The sequence below is a fragment of the Zeus faber genome, assembly GCF_960531495.2.
Source record: "Zeus faber genome assembly, chromosome: 4".
NCBI lineage: Eukaryota > Metazoa > Chordata > Actinopteri > Zeiformes > Zeidae > Zeus > Zeus faber.
The window spans coordinates 19,763,439-19,791,154 of record NC_137191.1 but is presented as its reverse complement, the minus strand read 5'-3'; the positions used below and the strand labels follow the sequence as shown (position 1 = coordinate 19,791,154).

Below are 27,716 nucleotides of genomic sequence, written 5' to 3'. Positions count from 1 at the left end.
TCGATAATGGACCCCGTGTATTGCTGCATGCAGCTACATTCATATTTATATGTATTATTAATTATATCTATAAGTCTGTCTGTCTGTCTGTCTGTCTGTCCATCGATCTGTCTGTCTGTATGTCTGTATGTCTGTATGTCCTTCGATTATCTCGACAACCGTTCATTCAATTGACGTCACACCTGGCGGGTGCATGGTCTGGGGACCCAAGGACGTGCAATGTCGAATTTGTCTCAATTTGGACGCGCGACACGCGTCATATTAATAAACCTTGACTAAACAAGTGAACAGCGAGCTGCTCTGTGCAGCTGGGGCCCATTGTGAAGTCATCCAATTCCACTAAACGGGGCGATTTGTGACATCATCATCCAACATGTGAAGCACGAGACGCACGAGAGGAAGCGCCGGAGATGGCGTGGCGACCTTCAACCTCACACACGCACGCGGGAGGAGGAGGCCCCCGCCCGGCAAGCGGAGCACCTGGCGGTCCACGTAAACGCGACCAAGTCATTGACTGAAGAAACCTGGACTCGACCGATCCTCCTGAAGTTCTAATTCCCCTACATTTTCACATTTGGTGTTAAGTTTTTAATTGCAAAGTCGTCCTTACATTTTGTTAAACTGCGATTATGAACAGGCAGGCAGGACACAGGACCTGAATCATTGGCATTTTGAAAGGGCACCATTAAAATTACTGAGAAAGTCTCACATTTCGAACAGGCATGTACTAGTTATCTAAACACACGCTTTTATCATGTCTTTCCCTGCTCTCTTTTCAGATCTTTTTTTTTTTTTATCTCCTGTTGAATTTCCTCCTCCCCTAGCCTACATCCCCGCCTTGTCCCCTTTGCAGAAAACTTAAGATCCAGTGAATTCTCCAGCAGTGAGATAAAAAAAAAAACGAAAAAAAAAAAAGCAAAAACTGGCCAGCGACCGCTCCAGCCTGATTCCGTTTCCCTTCTCTCCGGTTCGGTTTGGTTTCTTTCTCTTTTTTGCGGAGGCCTGAGACACAGTGACCCAATTCCAGTTCCTTCCTCACACCTTTTGCAGGGTTTTTTTTTAGGTTGCTCTTACAACCCCCCCCCCCCTACAGTCACACGCCCCCCCCCACCCCACCCCGCCCCTCACTGCTCAGCTCAGGGAGAGTCCTGTTTTGGAGCATAACAATGTATAGAAATGTTTGCCATGGGGTCATTACCAGGGGACCCCTGGCTCTCTGCTGTTCCCCTCCTCTGCATTTAAGGAATGCTTGCTGGAGGCAATCCAGCATTAATGAGAGGGGACACTCACAGACGCACAAAACACAATGTTATGACAAAGTGGTCGAGCAAATTGAAAAATATTATAATTTCCAGAGAAAATACACGAGTGCAAGAGGAAGAGGTTTTATGACTTTTTATGACGTATGTCTCTTTGCAGATAAAAAAAAAACCCAAATGTTTTTTTTCAATTTTGAGCCGTGCACAGCTGCACTTGCAGGCTTGTGGAAACATTTGCAAAGTGCGTAAATATGCATGACACGCTCTCTAACGTGCACGACGCACACCTTCTAACCTGTTTGACTAGACCTGCACATAATCCCATGTTTCATCTGCTCGCAATTAAAACATCTGATCCTAGAATGAGGATTTCTGTCCCTTATTCCTTCTTTCTCTTTTCTTTCTTTCTTTCTTTCTTTCTTTATTTCTTTCTTTCTTTCATCCTCTATTCCTTCCTTGCTTTTTTTATCCCTCCTCCTCCTCCTCGTCTAGTTTTCCTCCCTGGGTCCTTCTACCATCCCCCATGGCTGAGCCTGGCAGGGCCCCGGGTTCAAAGCCGTGCGAGCAGCCGAATGTAGGTCAGCCGCCGGTGCTGCGTTACCGATTAGAAACAGCTGTGCCGTTTCGCCGCGCGGAGACCAGCGGCCCTCTTCCCCAGCGCCGCCATTGCCGCCGTTCAAACCACCACCCTAACCCACCCCTCGCCGACACCTCTGCGTCTCCCTTCTGCTGTGTGTCAGGGACGCCGCCCCGCCGCGTTCGGGGTCCGACTTTGCGTCCTGTTGACTCTCCCGCCCGTCCAAACGTGCGGCTCTTCCCTTTCTCGTGCGTGTTGTGTGTCGTCCTCTCTCAGTTCCCTAAATGCTGCATAAAAGCACCCGGAGGTTCATTGTCCTGCTTTGCCCCCCTCCACCCCCACCGCACACCATAGCCCACAACACAATCCCTTTGAAACGACCAGGCATAGTTGCGGTTGTGTCTATTGTCTCGGATGAAAACATTGCTCAACTGCAGAACAAGTTACTCCGCTGCTAATTTGGACCACAGCTGATATACGCCGCGATTTAACCCCTGGTTGCCCGGATCGGGTCGGCGCCACCACGGGCCCTGAAGATGACACCACTACTAGCCTGTTTGGATTAGCCTTTGTCGGCCCCCCCCAAACTCACGCACGTGTGTAGCTACACACACAAACCAGCTGGGGGTAATTACTGTGTTTGGCAAGGGGGCCCCAGGGCCCCCACCTGTCAGGTCATCAGGTGTCCGAAGGGGAAAAGAAAGAAAGAAAAAAGGTGGCTTATCCGACCTGCTGTGGATAAGAAGGTGTTCTATAACTCTGTGTGTATTCAGTCCTGTGTTTATGTAAGGGGACGGAGCTGGGACGACCCAGCCCCCTTGTTCCGACCCTCCGCAACCCCACCCTCCTCTGCCTCCTCGGCACCGGATGTGGACCAAACCCTGGACCTTGCAGCCGTCTGTCAAAAATACCAGATGGCAAAAAAAAAGTACCACACTATGAACACACACACAAACACACACACACACACACACACACACACACACACACACACACACAAATGTGCAGGTATAGACATGCACACGGGACAAATGTACACACGAGCAAAACGTGCCCTCCAGAGATTAAAACTCACGATTTTGTCATGGCCGTATGTCCCATCGAGCTGATGAAAAGCTGGGGCCAGACATTTCGAGGATGCAGGCACGTCAGATGCCGAAGCCAGGAGAGGAATCTGGTACATCTGGTACACACAGCATGTATATAAGTGCTTATAAGTATATGCTTCACCCACTCAGTTTTTTGTTGTCTATAACGTGAGCAGATGAAAAGTCGGAGGGCAAGTCAAGATTTGCAAAAACGACTCAATGAGTATTTGGAAATTCACAAACATTCTCACCATGGATTCTTTGTGGGTCAATCAAATTCATCTACAACAGCAAGGGGATTTGTGTCAAACCTTGTGAGATTAACAGAACCCTTTAATGTTTTTACATTCCCTCCGTTTTGAGGAAAGAATCACATCTTTTACAGTGGGTGGTCTGTCACTTTCCTTCTGAAAGTCCCGTTGCCCGCCCACTAGTAAAGATAGTGCTGGTTTGCATATTTATGGGGAGGATGTTTGTTGTTAGAGACCCACTGTTTGGGGGTATGAATTGGCTAAAGTTCACCAGTTGCTATGGCCACAGATATGGTTGTTTTATGGGAGCCCATTCACCCCTCTGCACACTCGGCTTGCCCTTAAGTTTCTGTGGCTTCGTGACTGTTATAGGAGAATCTGTGTGTAGTGTTGGGTTTTTTGGACTAGCCCTGCACCATCAGAGAATGAAGTGCATTGCACAGCGCGTTGGGTCTGAGTTGCAAAACACACCGCAGAATGAGCGGAACAGCAATGTGTTAACATGCGCCTTAATACTCTGCTCATACCGGGGTTAAGGCTATACTGCCATTATGTAAACAGCTTTATCTGATGTCCAAACCCGGGGTTCAGGTCTTAATTCGATTTTCCCCAATTTTTCCATTTCTTTGGGGCATGTAAATGCTTCGGCTGTTTTGTTTTTCAAGTTTCCTTAACGTGCTCATGTCCAAATTCATAACTTTAATCTGCAACAATTTCAACAGAGCGGTGAATTCCCCACCGGACCACCCTTTGGGTTTGTGTGTGTTTTTGTCTGAATCTGGGTGAGTATTTCTGCAGAGTGTGTGTGTGTGTTTGTGTGTGTGTGTGTGTGTGTGTGTGTGTGTGTGTGTGCGCGCGTGTGTGTGTGTGTGTGTGTGTGTATGTGTGTGTCCGGATGGGTGTGTGTGTGTGCTTCCACCCGACATTGCCTTAGAACCACGGCCAGGCAGTTAACCCTTTGTTTCTTGTACAAAAACACATTACACCACACACTCTGACACACACAGGATACTCCTGGTTTCCTAAAAAACGCAGTTTTGCTAAGAGACGACTGATGCAATACGGCAAGCCCGTCGTGATGAACTGCGTGAAATGACGAGTGCTGTGACCGTGTCTCTCTGGAAACATTATAATATGTTATGCTGGAGGGAAAACGAGTAGCAGTAGGTGCGGCAACAAAGCAGTTAAAGGGCTTCTGTGGAAAAATGATCTTGTTCTGAAATCACTTTGAGAGGTGGCATCCACTGCCAATATACAAACATTTCGCATTGCAGCGTTTAACAATGCTATCCTGGTCTTTCCTTAAACATAATGTGTGATTATATGCTATAAACCTAGGTTTAATATGCAGAGAATTTCCTGTAAAATCATCCACGATATCAACAATCTGGCACAGGGCCTTTGAAAGGAAGCCATGCAGGGTCTGAACTTGCCCTCTACGCAGGAACACCGTGCTGTGGGATTATGGTAATCCTCATTACATGGGGATGCACGGTGGTAGTCACATCGCACACCCTTACAGTGCGACACCTTTGACCTCCAGCAATGAGGACTGCCTGGTGGGGTGGGACAGGAGGTGTGTGTGTGTGTGTGTGTGTGTGTGTGTGTGTGTGTGTGTGTGTGTGTGTGTGTGTGTGTGTGTGTGTGTGTGTGTGTGTGTGTGTGTGCGTGCGTGCGTGCGTGTGTGTGTGTGTGAATGGAGGGTGAGGGGCAGGCTGGGAGGCTGCCAGTCCTCCCGGACAATGGTTGCACTTGGCTCCGGTGCTCTTGTCCATTTAATGTCGAAAGCAGTTTTATGAGCCGCAAACACGCTGTAAATGAAGTGAATGCGAGGTGGCCCGTGTGACAAGAAGCAGGCATCCGCCGCGCCGCCGAAAACATTTTTTGGTGACGTCCTAAAAGGATCACTTGATTAGGGGATTATTGCTTTGAGTCAGCAGAGGAAGCAGAAAACACATGTGGATACTTGCTGTCTCAGCTCAAAATATATCACTTCATACGACATCATTAAATATTTATATGGCCTGCGTGGTCTATTTTTAACTGAACCTGGGGGAATGTACTCTTCAACCTTCTCATTTGACTCTTAAAAACAAAGAAAGAAAACAACAAAACCACTACATCTACACACATACTGTATGTATACGCCACTTCATGTCACACCACTTTGTGATATTGTGATATCACTCTACTTTATGATGTCCCACTACTTATATATTACATTATACTATCATATTCTAACTTTTACTGCACTGCGTGGCTGTAGGCTAATTTAGCCATTTGTTTTATAGCCTCATATAACCACAAAGTGTAGCAAAGGTGAGACAAGTTTAATATTCAATTGAAAGGTCAAATTTATCATAAATTAATAATGATACATATTTCAAAGGATATATATCACAAGATGAAAACACCTACCAAAGAGTAAATTTCTATTGTGTGTTTTGTCAATATGAATGGTATATGGCGAGAGAGATAGGCCTGTTCAGTTTCCATTGTATTCAGTATCCAGCCATAACTAATATGAAAATATGAACACATTACAGCTACAAGAAATAAAAACACATCATACTCTAAAGGATTTATTTCTGTATTTATTTATTTGTTTGTTTGTTTGTTTGTGATTCATTTATTTATTTATTTTGGTGGACCAGTGTCACTTTTTTACACTGTAGGGCTATATATGTTGAGCTGATTATAATTTTAAATTGCTACCACTCCATGCCCTTAAGAGATGTGTATGATGTTCTTTAACTTTCCCATTCTCTCTCATCCTCTCCGCTATTATGTTACAGTGAACCACTGTTGGTAATTATTTCTTTTTCTAACAGGGTTGATATCAATGTTAAGCGCCAGTGTGAGTTTTTTTGTAACCTACAAAACACACGTACCGATAAACGCAAAATGTGTTTATTGGAATTTGTCTTGGTAATGGCTGCCGCATCGTAGTGTAGCTGCCATTTCCAAGACAAATAGCATAAAATAAATATAATGCTTTAAAAAAATAATACAATATATGCAGAATACATATACAGAATATACAAAATGTGCTGCATCAACCAGATGAAGTTAAATTACAGACACGGCTATGGCAGGGGCTAAGTGTCAGTGAGGACACAAGTATTGACTGGGTATTAATATAAATATGATAATAGTTGAAATTTCTGTACATGATAAATAATATGTATACAACAGTATGGACTTGGATAATGGACAGATTGGTCTAGTCTATAACAGTGTTATTACAATATATTGCACATTTTATTGCATAGGAATTGCACAAGTTGTAGTGTGTGTGTGTGTGTGTGTGTGTATGTGTGTCTGTGTGTTTGTGTGCGTGTGTATGTTTGTGCACGTGTATGTACGTGCGTGTACGTGTGTATGTGTTTGTGTGCGTGTGTATGTTTGTGCGTGTGTGTATGTATGTGTGTGTATGTGTGTGCATGTGTTTGTGTGAATGCGTGTGTGTATGTATGTATGTGTGTGTGTGTGTGTGTGTGTTTGGGAGAGTAACATCACAAGAACATAAACACAGATGGATGTTTTAATGTCTATAGGTTTTGTTTATGTATTTGTGCGCTGCTTTCCTGGGCCAGGAAAGAGGTGCAATCCCTATGTTGCTACCATGGTTAAATAAAAAAATAAAATAAAAAATAAAAAGAGGTCAAATTTGAATATAATGTTCAGTATCATTGGCGTGTTTGTGCAAATGCATTTTGCACGACACCAGTCCCTACTTTGCTGACCAAAGCTACTAACACGTGAAAACATTTCCTAAAGCAGACTTCTACATCTCATGTGCAGGAAATGAATACACAAGGCATTCACTGACTCGCCTTGCCTATTTTGCAATATACTGACACTTATCGGGAATAAGTGATGCAAATGGCCATCATGAGTCAACAAACAGTTCAATGTGACTTCCCTCACGAATCCAGCCTTCGCTTCGTGGAAGTTGGGGCAAACCGGTAACCAAAACAACAGCGAAGTTACGGGGTTTGGGGTACGCCCGAGATGCCTAGCAGCCAATCGGCGGCGAGTGCTCCGCCTCTCCGACCAATCGCCGCGGAGGGGGGCAGGCTCCCACGGGCTGTTGCCAGGGTATGAACGCGCGTCCCGTTCGCCGTCCAGCCAATCAGGGAGCCGGTTAGGATTTCCGCCAGCCCCCCAGCTTCTCCGGATTGGACAAAACAACCGTCGCTCACCCAATGAGTTCGGGTTAGTTATGCGCTGTTGATATGACTAGTTTGAGTCCCCTTAGACTCAGAACTGATTACAGGCGCTCATAATCAAGCCAAACTCCGCCGAGAGCATCACACTTGTACATTTGTATAAATATATATATTTTTGTGTCTATATTTTTTTAATCCAGAACCCCCAATATGGAACTTAATTCTCTTTTAATTCTGCTGGAGGCTGCAGAATACCTGGAAAGAAGAGACAGAGGTAAATTCGTGTCAAGGGGCCAAGTTGACAGGATTTCTTAGAACGTCTTTGCATAAATATCCAGCGATAACGGTAAATAATTCTGATCGACGTGAAGTTCAGGTGATGGAATATGCACGAGGCTATTGATGGAAACTGTCACCCGGTGATATATGTCAGAAAAACTTATCGGCCATGACCAGAGGCATCCTAATATACTTGTTATAATAATATGCAATGACGCATTGATAGACCGTGTTTGTTTTTTTTTTTTAACCCTACTCCATTCAGAAGAAAAACCGCCGTAGTGACATGACAGCAGGGGAACTGCGAAAAAGACAGTACCCGAAAGCGGTTTATTGAATGTGAAATATCACGTTTTTCCCCCTGCCTGCAGCGTCGTATTTGAAACGTGACAGTCCCATTTGACAGTCCCTCGTTGACATAACCATTTATGTTGCGTTTACTTTTGTCACCGCAGAAGCAGAGCACGGTTATGCGTCTGTTTTGCCGTACAACAGCGACTTTTCCAGAAAGAAAACGAAAGCGTCGCCCATTTCAAGAAAAGCCCAGAACAATAGGTAAATATGCACATTTTTCTGTTGTTGTTGTTGTTTTTTTTGTTGTTGTTGTTGTTGTTGTTGTTTTTTTGGGGTTTTTTTTTTTTTTTTTTTTTTTTTTTTTTTGACAGGTTTAGGCGACGCTTTGGAGTCGACGACACTGCGCACGCGCCGTCTTCCCCTCCGCTGGGCTGGGCTCTGTTGTGATCGCTTATAAACACTGCCACGCGTACACTGTCAACCTCGCTGCCCGGGCGCTTCCCCCCTTATATGACAATCAGTCTCAACAAATAGCAACAACAACAACAACAACAACAACAAACTAAAACGCACTGAGTCGAAAGGCTCGCGCATGTCTTTTTTTTTTTTTTTTTTTTTTCGTATTCTTCTTAAAACTTGGAAATTCGTACCAACATTTTGCTGTCGGAGCAGCTTCGGTGACCACGTCCAACGTCAGCCAAACGGCAAAAACATGCAAATCCCCCTTTCAGTTTCCATGTCAGGGGCCCTCAATTCTATAGCCATTAGGTGACGGACCCCGTTTGATAAGGATTTGCCTCTGGATCCGTCTCAAACCTGTCTATGTTAGAGCTACAGTGATTACATTTTTATTTCAGTTTTGCTTATTTCGAATGAAAGAATCGTGAATCTTAACTATTAATCATTTTGCTGGGGACCCACCGGACCCTCTTGAAGGACCCCTGGGGGGTCCCCTGACCCCATGTTGAGAACCACCGGTGTAGACTACGAATGAAATATATTTCTTATTGTTGTTTTTAGTTTAGTGAGTTGGTCTCACGTGTGTGCTCATTTCCATTTTCCTGTCTCCGGCAACCGGCATGACCTGAAATGGCCTTGTTGTTTATGTTTGCTTTTGTCATTTAAAGACCAACAGCATTGTAAAATAGTTTGTGTACGTGTGGATGTGTGTAAGCAGGCATTGTATAATAGTTTGTGTATGCGTGGATGTGTGTAAGCAGGCATTGTATAATAGTTTGTGTATGCATGGATGTGTGTAAGCAGGCATTGTATACTAGTTTGTGTACGTGTGGATGTGTATAAGCAGGCATTGTATACTAGTTTGTGTACGTATGGATGTGTGTAAGCAGGCATTGTATATTAACTTGTGTACGCGTGGATGTGTGTAAGCAGGCATTGTATACTAGTTTGTGTATGTGTGGATGTGTGTCAGCAGGCATTGTATACTAGTTTGTGTACGTGTGGTTGTGTATAAGCAGGCATTGTATACTGGTTTGTGCATGTGTGGATGTGTATAAGCAGGCATCGTATACTGGTTTGTGTACGTGTGGATGTGTATAAGCAGGCATTGGAGACTGGTTTGTGAATGTGTGGATGTGTATAAGCAGGCATCGTATACTGGTTTGTGTACGTGTGGATGTGTATAAGCAGGCATTGTATACTGGTTTGTGTACGTGTGGATGTGTATAAGCAGGCCTGGGATACTAGTTTGTGTACGTGTGGATATGTATAAGCAGGCATCATATACCAGTTTGTGTACGTGTGGATGTGTTAGGCTTATGGGGTTATTGCGGGTGGGTGTGGTGGCTAACACTAATACCTTACACTTCACCTTTGACCAAACCCAAGACTAACCTAACCGGAGAGTCTGTTGGCCTAGCCCGGCTGATCTGGAATTTCTTTCTCTGTGGCCAAGACCATAACACTTTGCAAAATACTGTGGATGTTTTCTCTCATTCCTCCCAAACAGTTAAAATATAGTTATGATGTGTCATAGTCTCTTATAAATTAAAAGTAGGCTGTATTGTGAAATCTAAGCAAAAACATGTCTTCACTTAATGCAAGACGGAATCTAGAACATATTTTTTAATATGAACATCGACTCTTTATGATTGAGCCTCATTGAGTCATTTGCATGCCACACCGACTGGCAAGGCGTGTGTTTTATGGATTCCCCACATTCACACGGTGTATCATGATTTCCTGGTCAAGCCCTGTACTTTCCCTCTGCCCGGCTTATGCAGGTTTGACAGAAGTACTTCCTCCATGGTCGCGGTAAAACTTCCTGTTCTCTTGTACACCTTTCAAAGAGGGGATTGTCAGGTTTAGAAAGATAGCAGTCACTAAAAGAGCCGATGATCTTGATGTGACATTATCGTGGTGCAGCCATGATGTTTATTAGGACACAAGACCTCTACTCCACCATGCAGCAACCTCTGGTCTTGTGCAGATTCGGCTTGTGCCTTCTCAGCACAGCTGTGGGAGCCGCTCCTCTATGAGCACAAGGATTCTCAAAGTGGGAAGAAGAAGCTGAAAAGGGTTGCTGTCAGTTTGCCCCTTTGTTGTCTCATGTTTTGTTTTTTATTGCCCTCGTATCCATGACAGGACTCTGTGCCCGACATGAACAGCGGGTTTGTTCAGATGCACTGGAGTGCCCTTCGTAATGGGCCTCTCCTCGGAATAGCCTACGTGCTGTGGAATTCTACAGTGTCTCGGCCTCCAGACGTCTGACTGTGCTCCCAGTCATGTCAGTCTGCCATTCACTCAGCGTGTAGTGACAAAACCCGCATGCGAGTGCTGTGTCCGTATGTGCGCGTGGTGTGTGTCTGGAGGTGTGCGTACATGTCGGACATCTTGTGCCTCCCTGTTGGCCATTTTTGTCCTCTGTTGAGAGCAGTCTGGCAGATGTCACCCACACACACACACCCGCACCCACACCCACACACACACACACACACACACACACTCACACAGACTCATCAGTGGAAAATATTTTGTTTAGCACGATACAGTGCGAGTTATAAGGAGAAATATACAAGATGAGCATAGCCGAGTTTTTGTATTTATTTTGGGAAGCCTATTTACTTCTACTATGTGTATTTGGATTCATGTGACTGTAGTCTGTGGAAATGCCAGCGTGGTGTTAAAGCTGTACTTCCCTGTGCTGTCAGGTTTTTTTATTTCATCATGTCAAGTATGTTTCCTGTTAGAAAATCAACCTCCGATCGCCCTCCATTTGTGGACTTTTTTATCGTGTGAACCTCATGGACAGGGATGCTCTCTCTCTCTCTCTCTCTCTCTCTCTCTCTCTCTCTCTCTCTTTTTCTCTCTCACTGTCTCCTCTATGCATCCATGTCCCTGCCTGGTTGTTTTCTGCCTCCTCATGCGGTATATTAGTGTTAGTTAGAGGGACGAAAGCTTGTTTTAAAACTGCACACTTCACCTGTGGTAGCGTAAGGACCGTGCAGTACAGCCAGCTAAAACGGAAGGAAAGGCAATGGCCGAAACAAATCCCAGCCATTCTTTGATCTGTCTCCTCTTTTTATTTTCACATAGAAATGGTTTACAGATCAAGAGATCTACCTGGCACCTCCATCCATACCTGGGGTCTTTCCTCTGTCTTGCTTTGAAACTTAACATTTACTAATTAAAAACATTGACAAGTGTATTTCATCATAAATTTCCTCTGGTGTTCCTCCTTTCTGGATTTTGATGTCATGTGATTGAAATGATGTGCACAGCATGTGCATTAGCGCCTTTTCCCTTGTTTCTCATTTTTGCTTGTGTTTATTTTTCCTTTATAGATCTTCTCACAATGAGTTGGAGAAACACAGGTAAGGTGACAAACGTACTGCTTTTACCCCCCTTTTTTTTCTTTTTTCTTTTTTTAAGTCTGTCTCTGTTATGGTTTGAATGTTTTCTTTAATCGTGAGTTCCCAATTAAGGTGAGTGAAGGAGTGATTACAGCAGCTCCATACCACAATTGATTGTTTTCAGTTAAAAGCAACTTGTAGTGCAGACAGTGTCGGTACTCAGCCTCCAGAGAGCAGATCAGGAAAGACAATTTCTCTTGTCTGAAAACAAATCACAATCTTATTTCGGAGTTTAGTTCTGTCTCCTTCTCCTGGGTGAAATTTGTTACCTATTATTGCGCATGGAATACTGCTCTGACAATGGCAGATTGAATTTCAGCTTGATCCCTTGCTGACAAGCTCACAGGCCCCACACTCAGTGCTTCCACTCTTGTTTTCCCAGCATGCACCTCTGTAGTGCTCACCACAGAGTTCACAAACACAGGATTTTACCCCTTGGGGCTCGTGCTTATGTGATACCCTCGCTCATAAACAAGGGCAGGAGTTTTGTTCTGTTTTGACTCCCACCAAGAGGCAACTGTCATCTCAGATGTAAAGGGGCGCCACTCAGGAAACAGAACCTCACTTTGAGCGCTCCTCCATTTTACAATGAAGCCTTGTTTCTTCTTAAGAGATCAATGTTTGGCGAAGGTAGTTTTTTACTAATACATAGTTAGAAAAAACTGAATTCAGACACACACTGACGTGACGACCGGCGTGGCGTGCCTGTCTGTCAAGAGTCAAATGGGTGTGTTTGCGTGTGACGTGGCGTCACTCACAATGTGAGGCTTGAGGCTTGCCAGTCACATGCCTGCTACTGAGTAATTGATGTCTGTTTCGCAGGAAAAAAAACAAGTTGGGACATATTCCTCGCTAGCCTGGCGGACAAGGCGCGGCTAACGATACTGTAGTTGTTGAGCCACAAGTGTTACCTCATGTCCGACACGCAATGTTACTAATACAGTGACGTCCAGTCGCAGGAAGCTGCCGGTAATATGTCACCTCATCCACTTCCCTAGCGATCAGTGTGGCCACAAGATTCGTTGACGTAGTGTAACCTACAAGATTGAGACATTGGATTTTACCACTCCTCCTCTGTTCAGGAAGCAGTTCTGACCGGCATAAACTAAAATTGCGCTGTCAAAATTATGAACACAATACAGGATACATTGAATCCACTGATCCAACATTATGTAATTAAAGCACTGCCATAGAAAGCCCAACTTATTTTAAGTGTCCCTTTTCTGTTTCCATCCAGTTTTATCTTCTTGTGTCTTGGGAAAAGGGTGACATTTCCAATCCATTGCAACACAGTGATCGTTTTCTTGCCTTGGTCCGTGTCCTCAAATGACCTGGTCATAAAGGTATCACGCAGGTGTTAAAAGTTGAGATAATAATGTGGGAGGTTTTGGCACAAAGTCCCATGTGTTGAGTCTTGTGCGAGTGCGGTTAATCGTAATAGCAGTATAAAAAAAAAAAAAGAATCAAGAGGTCGCAGCTTTCCTGCTTTAACCACTTTATTAAGTGTTGGACCAGATATCTTCCGTCCCCTTTAATCTGCAGCGGTCCCAGTATCAGCTCCAAACACACAACCTCCCTCACGCTCTTGCACGCCACACTAGGCAGGCGCTGCTTTTTTTAGCCCTGAGTCACTCTCTTTGTTTGGTCTTTGCTGTTTTGGTTGGTCCACGCCAAGTACAGCACAGTACGCTTTCCATGGCCAAACTCCTTTAAAAGATAGCCAAGTTTGCTGTGAAGTGTCTTCCTCGATTCAGACCTGACTCGAAAGACGACGTGCTCGCAAAACAATGTCAAATTAAAAACCAAAGAAAACTCAAGGAAACTTCTCAGAGTTTGATCTTGAAAGAGGTTTGTTCACTTGGAGTTGTCTGGACTGGTTGTTTGGGGACAGTGGTAGCGCAGTGCTATGAGGTCGACTGTCCTGACATTACATGGTTATCTACTGGAACGCTGCTTTCCGGAGTGACTCTAACCCGTGTTACAGCATTCGCCAGAATGTCCCGTGTCGCTGGCGCTGAGAACCGGCTCGGTGTTTCTGTGAAACCACATGCTGCTGTGTGGTTGCTCTCCCTTGGCATTGCTGTCCTCCCGTTTACGACTCAAACCGGGACGGCCTCTCCATAGCACGGCATTCTTTTTGACTTGATGCCTTCAAATTACGCAAACCAACTGATGCTTCCCTGCATAACATACCTGCTTACAGAAAAAGGGTTTGTGATATTGCTGGGCAATCTGAAGCTAGCCACACAGGGAGGAGTATCGGGTGCGTTTGCTTGCCTCAATTGAGAACGGATTTACAGCTCTATTTTTATCCTCCAGAGATCGTACGTCACCCATACCAGCCAGGTGCTCTTGGTTTCGTTTCTGAGATCATGTTGAGTGGCGCTTGTCAAAGGTTGGTGTGGCCGGTGTTTCCGAGAAATAGTCACTCTTTCATAAACCTGAGAGCTTGGCGCAGGTATGAGGAGTTGCGTTAACAAATGTAGTTCTTGCAATATAATTACATAATGCTCCAGAGCACCGTGACTCAATTATTGCACTCAGCACTCAAAAAAAACCTCCAGGCTGCCAGAAATGAAAGTTCTGCTTTGACGTAACTGAAAGCCAACACTGCAAATATCGCACAGTCATGAGATGTAAATACAATTTCAATTCCGAGTGCACAGTGATGACAGGAAGTTATTTCCAGTTAGGGCAAGTGGAAAAAAAAAACAAGCTTTATATACTGTATATTGTAGATGTCACCGCGGACAGTACAGACCAACTAGGCCTCATTAAGATTCAGCAGCACTTGATGGACTTTCGGAGGCAGGCACTCGGTGTGCAGTGGACAAATGTTCTGCTTTCCAATGTAATTTATGATCCCAGCACCCTGTACTTCGCACCGTGATGAATGGCTTATTTGACTTTGACAAACTCTTTCCATTTGAGTGCGCCCAGAGACGAGCGTGAGTTACGGTAGAATTATGGCAGAACGATGGTGGGGAGGAAGAGCTGTCCATAGCCCTGTTACTTCACCTCCAGTCTTCAAATGTTTCTCTCCCTCTCTCTCTCTCTCTCTCTCTCTCTCCAGAGGCCACATCTGTTCTTTTTGTTATCCTTTTTTTTCACTTTTGATTTTGGCTCTCCCTCTGGCCCCCTAAAAGTATCTGAGTCAGCAGAAACCTGAGGAATCAAGGAGAAGGAAGAGAGCAGAGCAGTCCCCCTTCACAGAGGGAACCTTTTCACTCCACACTTGCTGTTATGCCAAAACTTTTCTTTTTTTTTCACCCACCCCTTCTTTCCCTCTTTGCTCTTGTTTAGATATGGGGCTTCTTCTGTTGATAATATTGTTCAGAGGTCCCGGCCCAGCCCAGAATGGACTCTCCAAGAGGGATTCATAGTTTATTGAAATTAGAAATGCTTTCCATTTGGACTGTCAACTGCAAAACCATCGTAGATGGAGTAACAGCTAAGGTCACTTTTATGAAACGAAACACTCTAAATAATTAATAGCAGCATAAAAATGTAATCAACGCATTTTTAATGTTGCATGTGGCTCTTAACCCAAGTCCGAGATTTATTGTAAAAGTGTATTGTCCTAACCTCATTTGCACCGTCTAGCACAAGTTATTCTCCAGTTCTTTTTGGCTTCTTAATAACCTGTAATTACCGGTCTAATACTGTATGTGGCATATCCAACTCATTTGGACAGCTTCAGGCAACGCTGGTTTTTCTAAATATACGGCTGCACGCAAGACACAGGCCCATGCTAAATTTAAATTAGGCTTGAGGGATTTCCAACTTTAGCAGCCAGAAAGTCTAAAGACAAACTGATGTTCGCTCGCTCTGTTGAAAACCAGAGGGTCTGTGTGGACAAACAGTAAAAAGGGTGCAGCTGGACCCCAAAAAACCAGGTCAGCAGCAGAGGTTAATTGTGGAATTTCTCTGCTCTTAGATCATGTTTACGTTAAGTGCTCTTCAGGTCAAAAAGGTCGAGGCTCGCTAAAAAGTCTTGCATGTGCCACGTATATACAGTGTCTAATGATGATTGCGTGCTCGTTTTTATCACAAGGATTGTGCACACTATGCACTATACACGTAGGCAAGTGCCTTTATGAGTGTTTATGCTCATGTATGTGGACATGCTAGAGTATGTAGTGTACACAGTAGTAAATAAGTACAATGCACTACACAGCAGACATACACAACAGTCTTTTCTCCAGGTGCTCCGGTTTCCTCCCACCATCAAAAGACACGTATGTTAGGGGGTTAATGCTCCTGTCGGTGCCCCTGACCAAGGCGCTGGCGAAAGACCTGGAGTCGGTCCCCGGGCACTGCACTGTGGCTGCCCACTGCTGCTGCCCACTGCTCCTACGGTGTGTAGGATGGGTCAAATTCAGAGGACAAATTTCGTTCTCGATGTACGCTGAGATATGACAACAAAGAATCAAATCTAATAACAATGACATTACAGGCACCATTTTAACCAGCAGAGAGCTTTTGGAAGCTTGCACAAGTCAAAATAGTCAATCAATGATAATGATGTAATGATAAATGATAAAAGTAGTTTGAACTCAAGTTGTCAAGCGAGAGAAAATTCCATAGAAACTCACGGTAAGGCGCTGTGTTGCATAGAGCTGTAAGGAGAACAAATAATTTTGCGTTGTCAGAAGAAGGGCCGAAACGCCGTGCAGGACGTGGCTAGTTGAGCAGCCGGAAATTCAGGTCAGCAGAGCACACACACATACACTGGAATGTCAAGTTAAGTAACAGGCTGTTCAGAGTTTGTGGGCGGACGGAGTCAGAAAGCTTAACAGACTTTGTTGCTGCGATGTAGCCACATCAACAGTCTCTGGTGTTTGTATCTTTGGAATTTAACCTTAAATAAATGAGCATAATAAAGCGCTTTTTAAAATAGGGTCGTATATCAAAATAAAAGCAATAACTTTAAGATATTGTATTTTAGAGCTGCAGGGCTTTACAGCAAACACAAATAGTAAGAACCCATAAAAACCCACAGGATGAAAGTGCAAGTGAAAAATAGAAATAGATAGAAGTGAACGAAGTTAATGAATGCTGCAGCCAGTGTTCTGAATAATTCATTTCTGCCTCTTCAGTCCTGTTTTAGTTACTGTTCACTATTTAAAAACATTTCAGCTACTGCCCTAGTGGCATGTCTGGAATATTGCATGTTAATCATTGACAAGGAGTCAGTATGAGACCAGTTGGCCTATTTCACCCTGTGCCCACTTCAGGGGGAATGTGTTTATTGAGTTTCTGAACTTGTCTCTACTAGTCTGGGCAACTTCTGCTGTTGCGTTTTCTCCTATTTATAAGATTTAACTAAATAACAATTTAAACGTGCATGTGGCGCACAGCATTTTAAGGATTACCATTTGGCACCGTTAAACTGAGATGCACACGGGAGTTTAAGGTCCACCAGGGAAACCTCTCTGTATTCCCTCCCCGTTTGCTCATACACTCTCTGCTTTTTTTTTTGCTTTTTTTGCATTCAACATCTGTTTTTCACTTTTCACAGATGCAGGCTGGCAGCGGAGAAGGAAAGGCTGTTGTAATGATCCATGCATATTTTTTACTCGGGAGATTGTTGTAGTTGTGTAAAAAAAAAAATTAATGATCTGATTACAGAGCATTCCCAAGCACACCCCATGGAAATTGTGGAAATACAAGTGAACAACAAACCACTTGAAATGGCAGTTTCCTGTTTCCTGCACAAAAGAACGCGAAGAGTAGTTTTGTTGTTGTTGTTGTTTTGCTGAAGCTAGCAAATTGCACAGTGGTGGGATGACTGTGTCCCTCCCTCTGTCTTCTCTGCTGTGTTATAATATCGAGCTTAGTTTCTCAGAGCAGCTCGCGTGTGAGCGCAGGAGTCATGTGAGAGTAGCTCCTTGTTACAGCCGTCGCCGCTACATATTTACAGGGGGACTTGTATCCGTCTGCCTCCTCTTACAGTTGTCACTCCACACAGGACCCTGCCCGTGGGTGTGGCATCCTCATCGACAAAAAAAACAAGATTTGTGCCGCAGTGTCAAGTGACAATTCATATTTAATTTTATTCTTTAAATTTTGTTTAACCATTGTTTTGAACAGGGTAGCCACATAGCCAAGAAAAGCATATAATCATATGGACATAAAAACAGGAAACACACCCACAACGTACTGAAAAACAATTCTAAACATGAGCATTCATATTGAAACAGGTCACGAGTTCTCTGTTTAAAATATGAGCTTGATATGAAACACTTCATTCCAGAGTCACACAGAGTCAGCCAAATTTGTTTCCACAGCCAGCACAAGATGAAAGCATAACAACAGCAAAGCAAACATCGCTTTGGCATATGCAGCACAACACAGAAGACATATTTGCATCGAAAACATAAAACCGGCGTTATTCGTAATTTGTTGGGGGGCATTGATGGACGAGGGCACAAAACCTTTGCAGAGCGTGGCTTTTTGTATTTCAAATTTTGTGTTTCAAAACCTAAAATACTCCAGTTTTAGTTTTCCCTGTAATTCATTCCAAGATGAGGGGCCATTATAACTGAAGGCTGCCCCTGATTTTAACTGTGGAACCTGGTAATGAATGAAGTGAATCATCTAATCATCTAATCATCGATCTATGCTCCGTCTCTTTTGCCCTAGGTGCATGGGCAGCTTTGCAATCCTAGTTTTGTGTGCTTTTCAGTGTGGAACGTCACATCTCCTTCTTCTTAAATGTAAACATGTGCGGGGCAGGGCTGGAGGCTGACTGATGAAGGAGATGCTGAAAGGCCTGGGTTGTGTGTTGCGTGTTGTGCGTGTCTTGCCGTTCTCTCCATCTGCCCGGGAACCTGCCGGCCAGATGTGGAGCCGTTCACTGACAAGCCCTGAATTCCACCAACTCTCCGTGGTGATGGCAGCTCGCATTTTCACCGCATGCGGACAAGTAGGATGGTGAACATGGGACCTGGCCACATGAAAGTGCTTAACACGCTTTAATGTGAAATACACTGTTGGGCTCTTTTTGCAAGTTTAGGATAAAATTGATATACTCAACAGACTGGCCAAACTATTAATGTTATCAACCATAAACCATGAAAGTTAGGAAATACTGTATTTTGTACTTTTTCCCAAATTTTATTACATTTTTGAATCAGAAGCTCATATACTCTTGATGATTTATTATTTTAGCCTTACAAAATACATAAGCTTTAGCAGGGCAGACTTATTTTTCAGAGACATACTTACAATAGAGAGACAATACTTGCCTTTAGCTATTTGTCAAGACTAATTAACAGTTTTACTGTTGCTGCTAAGCCTCGACCACCTAAGGCCTCGTGTGGTTGCTTTATTTCTTATCCAACCCAACCAGGATGGTTAGCTCCGTCAGTGGGAAGAGGCGTCACCGTCGCTGTTCTAATGACTTCTGACCGTAACTTAGCAGACTTGGCTCGGCGCCAGCCAAGCCGCTATGCATACGGAGGCCGAAGAATGCGCTCTACTCCAGCGAGCTCATTAACCCGTCCGGCGAGGGAGAGGTGAGGGCCCACTGTTTTCTCTGCTTGTCTTCTTGAGCCCCGGCACCCTTTGTGTACTCATGCGGCCCTGGCCCTAATGGGCTGGAAGGTGCCGCGTTCTGGGCAACGCTGTGGAGGCCTGTGATCATATGAGGGATCTGAAGAACCGCTCATGCTCCGTCTACCTCTTTACTTCTGTTGCAGCCTGCACGCACAAATGCTTTCCATCACGCATCACTCGCACATTAAACAAATGTTGTGTAGCCTACCCTGTGTCACAGAAGAGATATTTCAGGTGTGTATGCCTTACAAAGCATGTGAGAGAGCTAGCTCAACCTAATTTGTTTTGGTGCTGAGCCTCCGAACAGACGTGGTGCAGAAGGGGGGAAGGGAGAGGCGGGGATCAGAAACAAACCATCCCATGGTACTTGGCATGTGAGGGCGGTCAGGTGGTCATTTCCTTTTTTTTGACTTGACTGCACAATCTAAAGAGCGTTTTTTACTGCCTGGTTTTACACCAGCGTGAACCGGGCCTAACGGGTTGTTTCATGACATAGTCTAACAGCGTAGGCAGCTCAAAGGTGAATGCCGTAGTCTTAACTTTTAACACAACGGAGTAAGCAGATCTCAGGATGTATTCATGTATTTTCATGCAAAATTGTTTTTTTTTTTTTAAATACAATACAATCATATCAGTAAGATATGATATATTAACTTTTAATTTTTTCTAGAATCCCATCATAACACACTTTGCAAAACATCCCTTTTACTTGCATATGCATCTTGAGTAGACGAGACAAACGCAAGCCGAGTAGCAATTGGAGTACGATTATTAGATTGTTGGTCACGGGATCATTAAAGTTGGTCTTATTTATGAACCGACTGGAAACAGATGGTTTGATGTGGTTCTGAACCATATGAATCAATGCAATGTGACATGTCTAATTTTTTATAAGCGCATTTTCATGATGCTCGGTGCACTTTGCATGGCTGTGTCAGGCAATCTGATAAACATTGCGTGACCAGGGGCTGGTTCAGGAATAACAAACGTGAGGGAGGGAGAGAGCACTATACTCTTAAAGAGAAACACTGTGTGTGTGTGTGCTTGTGTGCCTGTGTGCCCGTGTGTGTGTGCGTGCGTGCGTGTGTGTGCGTGTGTGACGGAGAAGCACGTGCCTGTATTAGGTAGCTGTCACGGACACACTGCCAGGTTGCCAGAGCAAATCAATGAAGTATAAAAACAACCGGCAGCAGTGTATTGCATGATTTACACAAGTTTACAGAGTAAAACCTCCAGTATCCATTAAAATAAATAGGACAGTATCTCCTCATCCAACCTTCTACCCATAAGCATGCCCACTACTGTAAACAGAGCTCCGGCCATGACAACAACTATCTCCTTGATGTGGACGGAACTGAAATCAAAATCTAAATTAAAATCGAAATGCTAGGGCAGGGATTGGCAACCTTTACTATTGGAAGAGCCTTCATTTTTATTTTTTGGGATATTTGAGCACTTTCAAGGCAACATAGCCTATTCATATTCACCACCATTGATACATATAATTCCGGGAAAACATTACATTCCATTCTTAATTTCATTTCCCCAAATAATGCACAATGTCATGTTGCAAGGGTAATGTTGCTTTCTTCTTTGAGTTTCTGTTTCCACCAACAGAGTAATCTTTTATAAACTATTTTTTTTATATTTGGCATATAGACACATTATGTATGAAGAATGCTCAATTATTTTATGACAATTATTATTTTTTTATTGACGCCTAGGGTTGGGACAATGTGACACAGTGTTACATTTATTGAGTTGGATTTAGGATGCAAAATGATTCATTATTTTCACTTTACTGTACATGCATGTTATGGTTGGTCATGCAGGGGAGAGAGAGAGCGAGAGAGCGAGAGAGAGAGAGAGAGAGAGAGAGAGAGAGAGAGAGAGAGAGAGAGAGAGAGAGAGAGAGACGCCTATTGGCTCAAGTTACCCTCGGATGATGTGTGTAGAGTGCTGCCTCGTGCAGCTGAGCACACTACGCTCAAAGACTCTTTTTAAAACCGAAGTCCTCCACAACATCGGACCCCGCTCCCCACCAAAAAAAAACAGCTTTCCCCCCCTGCAGACCCCCAGCTCCTTCCTGTCCACTTCCCCTGGCCTGCGTCCAGCTGCTTCATGTGGCTGGGATCAACCCAGGTTGGAGGTGGGCCCCCACCCCTGTCCTCTGAAGACACTTGTTCTCCAGTGGAGTGAGGGTGTGTTGGTGTTGGCAGGGTGGAGTAGCATGGTGGGATGTGTGTGCGTGCGTGCATGCATGTGCGTGTGAGTGTGTGTGTGGGAGGGGGGTCCTGTGGAAGAAGGACTGCCCCCTGGGAGAAGTGGGAATGAAAGAAGCAGAGCACTTTCACACGCCCCTCTCTGGGAACGCCCGTGCACACCTGCAAGAGGTAGAAAACCTCAGAAGTTTTTTCGTTTGTTTTTGCACTGCTTTTTATAGACACTTGCATTTTTTTTAACCGAGCACCATGGATAAGTTGGTCTCTGAGAGAGAAGCAGGCTCCTCCGCTCTGGCCGCCTACAGGCTACGTCTGGACCAGCCAGACCTCGAAACGAAACACAGCAGCCTGGAAAAGGGTCTTTTCATTCTCTGAAAAAGAACTGACTACGCCCTTCCAAAAGAAAAAAAAAAAAAGGAGGCGGGTTGTGTTCTGTATGTGCGTGTGTGTAACCTAATTTGCCGTAACTCCTTAGTCGCCCCTTTAAGGCTTAATTTCTGTGTCTAGACCCATTCTACCATCAGAGATGAATAGTGGAGGCCCCGTATTGTTGAAATTTCTTCACTTGATCAGCTGGAGCTATCCAAAGTAATGGGAGTAAGAGGGGGGAGGTGAAGTTTGAGGGGGGGGGGGGGTAAAGTTCATGCGCCAGCTTGCCAAATGGAGTGTTGTCAACAAGTCTGACTAAAGCTAAGAGGGAAAGGAAAAGTCATGATCTAAATAAAGTCAAAATTGGTCAGAAATAAAAAGGAAGGCTGTGTAGCTCCGAATGCTTCAGGGTGTAAATAATAGCTCAATATTTACTTGTAAAACAGGTGTTGTTTGGGCTTTGGCATACCTGCCGAGCTCCACAGGGTGGTGGTTCACCTCTAAATTCAGACAAGCCTGAAAGAGTGTATTATGCATTTTAATGGCCGTCATTTATTACGACTCTCACTCGGTTTGAGGGCAGCGTGGAGTGTTGATGTCAGGCTAAAATTATACACAAGGCCTAAAACTAAACCAAACAGTGGAGTATTGAGTCAAGAATGCTGAGGTCAGTGTGCCAAAAGAGCACCATGTGTATGCTTTAGTGAAGGGGTGGACGGGTAGATCATTCAGGTCATGATATTAGAATATAGCATCATATTTTAATGCCTCCACGGTGGCGGCAGCTGTGGCCGGAGGCGTAATGTTTTTGGGCTGTCCGTCCGTCCGTCCCTCTGTCCCGTCCCTCCGTCTGTCCCATTCTGGCGATATCTCAGGAACGCCTAGGGGGAATTTCATCACGTCTGGCACAAACATCGAGTTGGACTCGAGGATAAACTGATTAGAATTTTGTGGCCAAAGGTCAAAGGTCAAGGCCACTGTGACCTCACGTCCATCCCTGTCCCCTGCTCGTGAGCGCTATATCCCGGGAACACTGGGAGGCAATTCCAAAAGGTGAAGGTTACTGTGAGCTCGCAAAATACGTAATTTTGGCTGGGATTGTCGTTGCACCATGTGATGAAGCTATGTATCAGTTCTCTGTACTAGTCTCTAAGTGGAGACGGCATGCTCCTCACTGGAGTCATGCATGTCAATATAGTGATAACTTCCATTTAGCCAAGAAAATACACTTAATACCTTTATTTAAATTCCTTCAAAGCCTTCACTACATTACTACCCAGTCTATGAGTCTGGACAGACATGGATGTAAACTGCAACTTGACTGGTTGACTGGTGTGCTTGCATGTGTAGTCTCCACATCTTAACAAGGCCCGAATGGTCCTCTGCAGCGACTCCATGCTTTGTTGGTGTCTGAGCTGCCATTTCCAAAGACTTTACACACGGAGCTTGTGAAGGAAAAGCGCTTGTTTGTGGACTTGTGTCTGATGTGGCTGCCTGGGCCCTTGTCTCCCCGTAATGAAACATGCCTCTCTCTGCATTATTATGTAATGGCTCTGCCATCGCCACCTCTCTGACCTCTCATAGCCGGAGCGGGTAGGGAGAGGGCTGCGCATGTCCAGCGAGAATGGGATGGCGCATTTCAATTAAGCGGCATGTAAATATTGGGTGTCCTTACATAACCCGCTTGTCTTCTGCCTTTTGTCATGCATGAGATATTTTGCATTGCAGATGGCCAAAGACGCGATCCCTCTCTTAGCGTTTTGAAAGTCGTTTCCAGGAGACGCTGCAGCCAGTGCATGTTAAATTAGGCAGCAAAGCACAAATGAAGGAAGAACTTTAGCAGGAAGAGCCCGCAGAAAACTGTTGTCAGTATACTCGATACAAAGTATTCTCAGAAATTGAAACAAAGTGTATTCTCAATGATATGGTGAGGGAATTAAGTGGAAAACGGAAGCTGAACATGGCACTCCGGCAAATCAGCTGCGACGCAAACCACCTTGCTGGCAGGTTGAGTTACACCACACACACCAACTTTTCACCACTGAGCTGGTGAATAGTTTGTTCTGGGGGTATTGCATTCACTGCCATGACTTTTTATCCGTTTGTTTCCTGTCCAAAATGCATATCTTTGCCCAACTGCTTCATCCTAAGCACGCAAAAACCAAAACCACTGCATCAGAACAGCACATAGATTCTATTTGATCCTTCCCACAGTGAACTCCCTCGCTACCCAAACCGCCGCAGCCTCTTCTTCCTTCTGTCTGTCAGTCTAGCGCGAGGCTGGCTAGATTTAGTGGTTGTGCAGTCTGCGAGCGTAGGTGCCTTCCCACCTCCCTGCTGGTGGAGGTTTGCTGACTCACCCCAGGCTTCTGTATGTTTGCAGACGTGCCAAACTGCGGCTCTACTTGGAGCAGCTGAAGAAGCTGGTGCCTTTGGGTCCGGACAGCACAAGACACACCACGCTGAGCCTGCTGAAGAGGGCCAAGATGCACATCAAGGTACCTCCAAGCCCACCACCATGCGCCCTGTCGGGTCCATCCTCTCCGCCCATCGTGAATTTTCACAACTGCCACCCCTCCGCCATCACCGTGGCGCACTCTCACACCAGCCCCATACATATGATATCACAGAACACTTACTTTCCCACAGTCCTCTTCCTCTCTGTGGTGTGTCACTATTTTTTCTTTCTTTCATTCTCTGAGATGGTAGAAGTGCAGCGTGAGGAGTTCTCCAGTTTGAAAAGATAATATAATAATACTCATAAATTCTCAAACAGATCACAAGTCAACAAAATAAAATGCGTATCACAGTGGATGGGAGTGGTGGGGTGCAGTACATTTGGCTGATTTTCAGATATGTGGTCGGAGATAATTGGATTTGGGATTTCCTTTAGGCAGCCTCCTTGTGTACGCTTCATTAACTGTTGCAGCTCATGTATGCTAAGTGACACGCAAGATATTATAGAGGGAGGCCATCTGCAGTGGGACGGTTCTCAAGGGCTTAGTAACTTAAAGCCGGAAAGAAAGGGCTTTGGAACCACAGCACTGGTACAACATTGTGCACCTTTACATGATTTAATGCACAATAGACGTTAAAGACGCCCGGAAAAAAACCAATTGTTTATCCAGTACAGTTTAGGACACGCTGCACTGCTGCTGCTGTGTGCAGACAGCGGAGACTGTGGTTGGTGAAAAATTCAGACTTAGCAAGATTTAACCCTTCATTTCCTGTTTACTGTGCATATACCTACTGCTCGGACGGTCTACACAATGACTCTTGTTATTTCCTCCTTCAACATGTCTCCAAGTCCATAGAAAAAAAAGAAGAAGAAAACAGAAAAATGCTTACCATGCATGCACCGCTCGTGCTTCTGTTTCTTTATTGATATCACAAACATTGCTAGCTGATAAAATTGAGGTCACCGCTCACTTTCCCAACTTGACGCACCACTATTATTAGATTTGTGTTTCGTTCTCCAATGGGATCAAAACACTGATAATTTTTTTGGGTTAAGAATGAATCTAACATGAATTATGTATAAATATAAGTATTGTATCCTCGACCTTTACAGCCTCTACATTAAATAAAGCTATAGTGTTGAATTTTATTAAACATTTTTATTGCTTTGTATTAATTAAAAACCTCATTCTCTGTTCTCGCATCAAACAACCGCTGTGCGGCAACAGAACAGCATTCTGGGATATATGTACCACCACATACTGCATTCCGAGAGCTGCTTAAAATTTTAATTGGGGTCCACCCACCTTCCCAAATGCCTATAAAGTATAACCCCCCGGGTCTTTGACGGATGCTTTGCTTTGTCACCGATTCTGAGTGTTGAAGTTGCGTCTGCGTGCATTTTCTCCAGAAACTGGAGGAACAGGACAGGAGGGCTCTGAATGTGAAGGAGCAGCTGCAGCGAGAGCACCGCTACCTCAAACGCCGCCTGGAGCAGCTCTCCGTGTCGGGCAGCGTGGAGCGCATCCGCACCGACAGCATGGGCTCCACCATCTCCACCGACTCCGAGCCATGTGAGGATAAACACAGCGTGCACCGCAGGGGTCACCGGAGCAGCACAACCCCGGTGGCCCTCCGGGTCCTCAAGCCTGTACTGTTATTCTAGTCAAAAATAGGACTCTCCTGTGCATATGTGCTTGGCAATCGTCCCAGTGAAACACATTTACGGCAGTGGCCGTCATATAACCGAAGTGATGACCTAAATGTGCTGTAGATCAATCTAGTGTATCGTCCACGGTTAAGCCGGGCCCTTGTGTTACTATTTTACCGTAGTAGAACTCTCGTTCCGATCTAATCACTACTGTCTGCAGCAGGCCTGTGCTGGCCTGGACGGGCCGTGATGCATACAGTATACTGGCCCAAACTGTGGTTCGAGTCCACTTAGATGTGTCTCCCGCCGCCATACCCACAAATCTGCGATTGACACCTTTAATGGCAGCTGGCGGTGGAATCTGCCGCCGCCGGCCGCCGACACGCTGTACGACACGCTGGCTGTGAGTAGAATCCGCACACTCCCGCTAAGCCCAGCTTTGTTTACAGGTCAGGCCCCGGTCCAGAGGTCAAGTGTTGAGAGATTCCGACTGAAATCACTAAACCCATTCACCGATAGCCCCACCGCGGCTACCGACTATATTAACCTGACTGTGGCATAGTCTTCTCTCTGTGTGTCGTAAAGAACAAAAGATCTAGCGAGGGCTAAACTAAGCTCATTACGACGACTCTAATTGCTGTGAATGAAGTGTCTAAGTGGTTTCATCGCACAAAGCCTCGGCCGTCTTATTGTTGGTTCAAACCTTATTACGCTGTCATTCCTTTACTCTCTGGTATTATCTACTTCATCAAGAAGAACATTAATATTATGAATGAATAAATGAGATACATTGAATTGTGAGATCCACCCCTGGTCTCTGGTCACAGTGTTCCGAGGCTGTGACCGCCCAACGCGTTGAGGTTTTAAGGCGTGTCTGTGAAATACCCAATGCACACAATTATGTTCACTATCCCTGCGCATGGTAAACACACACACACACACACACACACACACACACACACACACAGACAAACAATCGTTTATCACAGAACCCGGATCAGCCGAGGAAACACAAAGCGTACCCCTGTTTGTACAGAGGTAATCGCAGCCCAAATTCTTTTTAAATCCGCAGGCACGGCGAGCGCCGCAGGCTTTAAACGCTCGTTCCGCCCCCCACATCCACCCACTGACGGTAAATTTGTGTTGTGTCCCGTGTGCAGACGTTGACATCGAGGGCATGGAGTTCACCCCCATCGAGGCCGACAGCGTGGACAGCATCAGCGATGGCGAGGAGGAAGAGGAGGATCACTACAGCCTCCAGGGCAGCTCCAGCGACGCCAGCTACACAGTGACACATTCCCACAGACTGCAGCCGCACCACTGCTAGGGCGCTGGTGGGCCGCACCTCCCCCCTTCCGACCCTGCGTCCCCTCCAGCCCACCCCCCACCCCCCTCCCCGAACAACAATTTTCAACCATTCTTTCACCGACATTGGCTGCTGTTGGGGCCGCCAAAAAGAGCAGAGCGCTCTCTTGGCCTCCGCTAACAGGAAGCAGAAAGGTCAGAATTCCACTCGAGCCCTCCTGAAACCCCTCCAACTCCGCCCCTCTCCCTTCTAGACCACTGACCCTACCTCACCCCCTCAGTATCCTGCCCAAGCCCCAAACCTGCCCCCCCCCCCCCCACCTCGTCATCCCCGCTGTCCGTAAACCACCACCCCCACCC

The 27,716-nt window shown here is 45.2% G+C and overlaps 1 protein-coding gene across 2 annotated transcripts; it reads left to right on the top strand.

Annotated features, from left to right (window-relative positions):
• The first annotated feature begins 7,489 nt into the window (after nt 1-7,489).
• mxd4 (MAX dimerization protein 4) lies at nt 7,490-27,443 on the top strand. 2 transcript variants are annotated; one of them, XM_079998979.1, is made up of 6 exons: nt 7,490-7,621; nt 8,082-8,181; nt 11,724-11,753; nt 24,327-24,441; nt 25,812-25,974; nt 27,212-27,443. In XM_079998979.1, the coding sequence occupies exons 1-6, from the start codon at nt 7,558-7,560 to the stop codon at nt 27,376-27,378; spliced, it is 639 nt and encodes a 212-aa protein (XP_079855105.1). In that variant the 5' UTR covers nt 7,490-7,557; the 3' UTR covers nt 27,379-27,443. The 2 variants fall into 2 exon arrangements, with proteins under 2 accessions (XP_079855105.1, XP_079855104.1); XM_079998978.1 differs by having other exon boundaries at nt 24,309-24,441.
• Nucleotides 27,444-27,716: the final 273 nt, after the last annotated feature.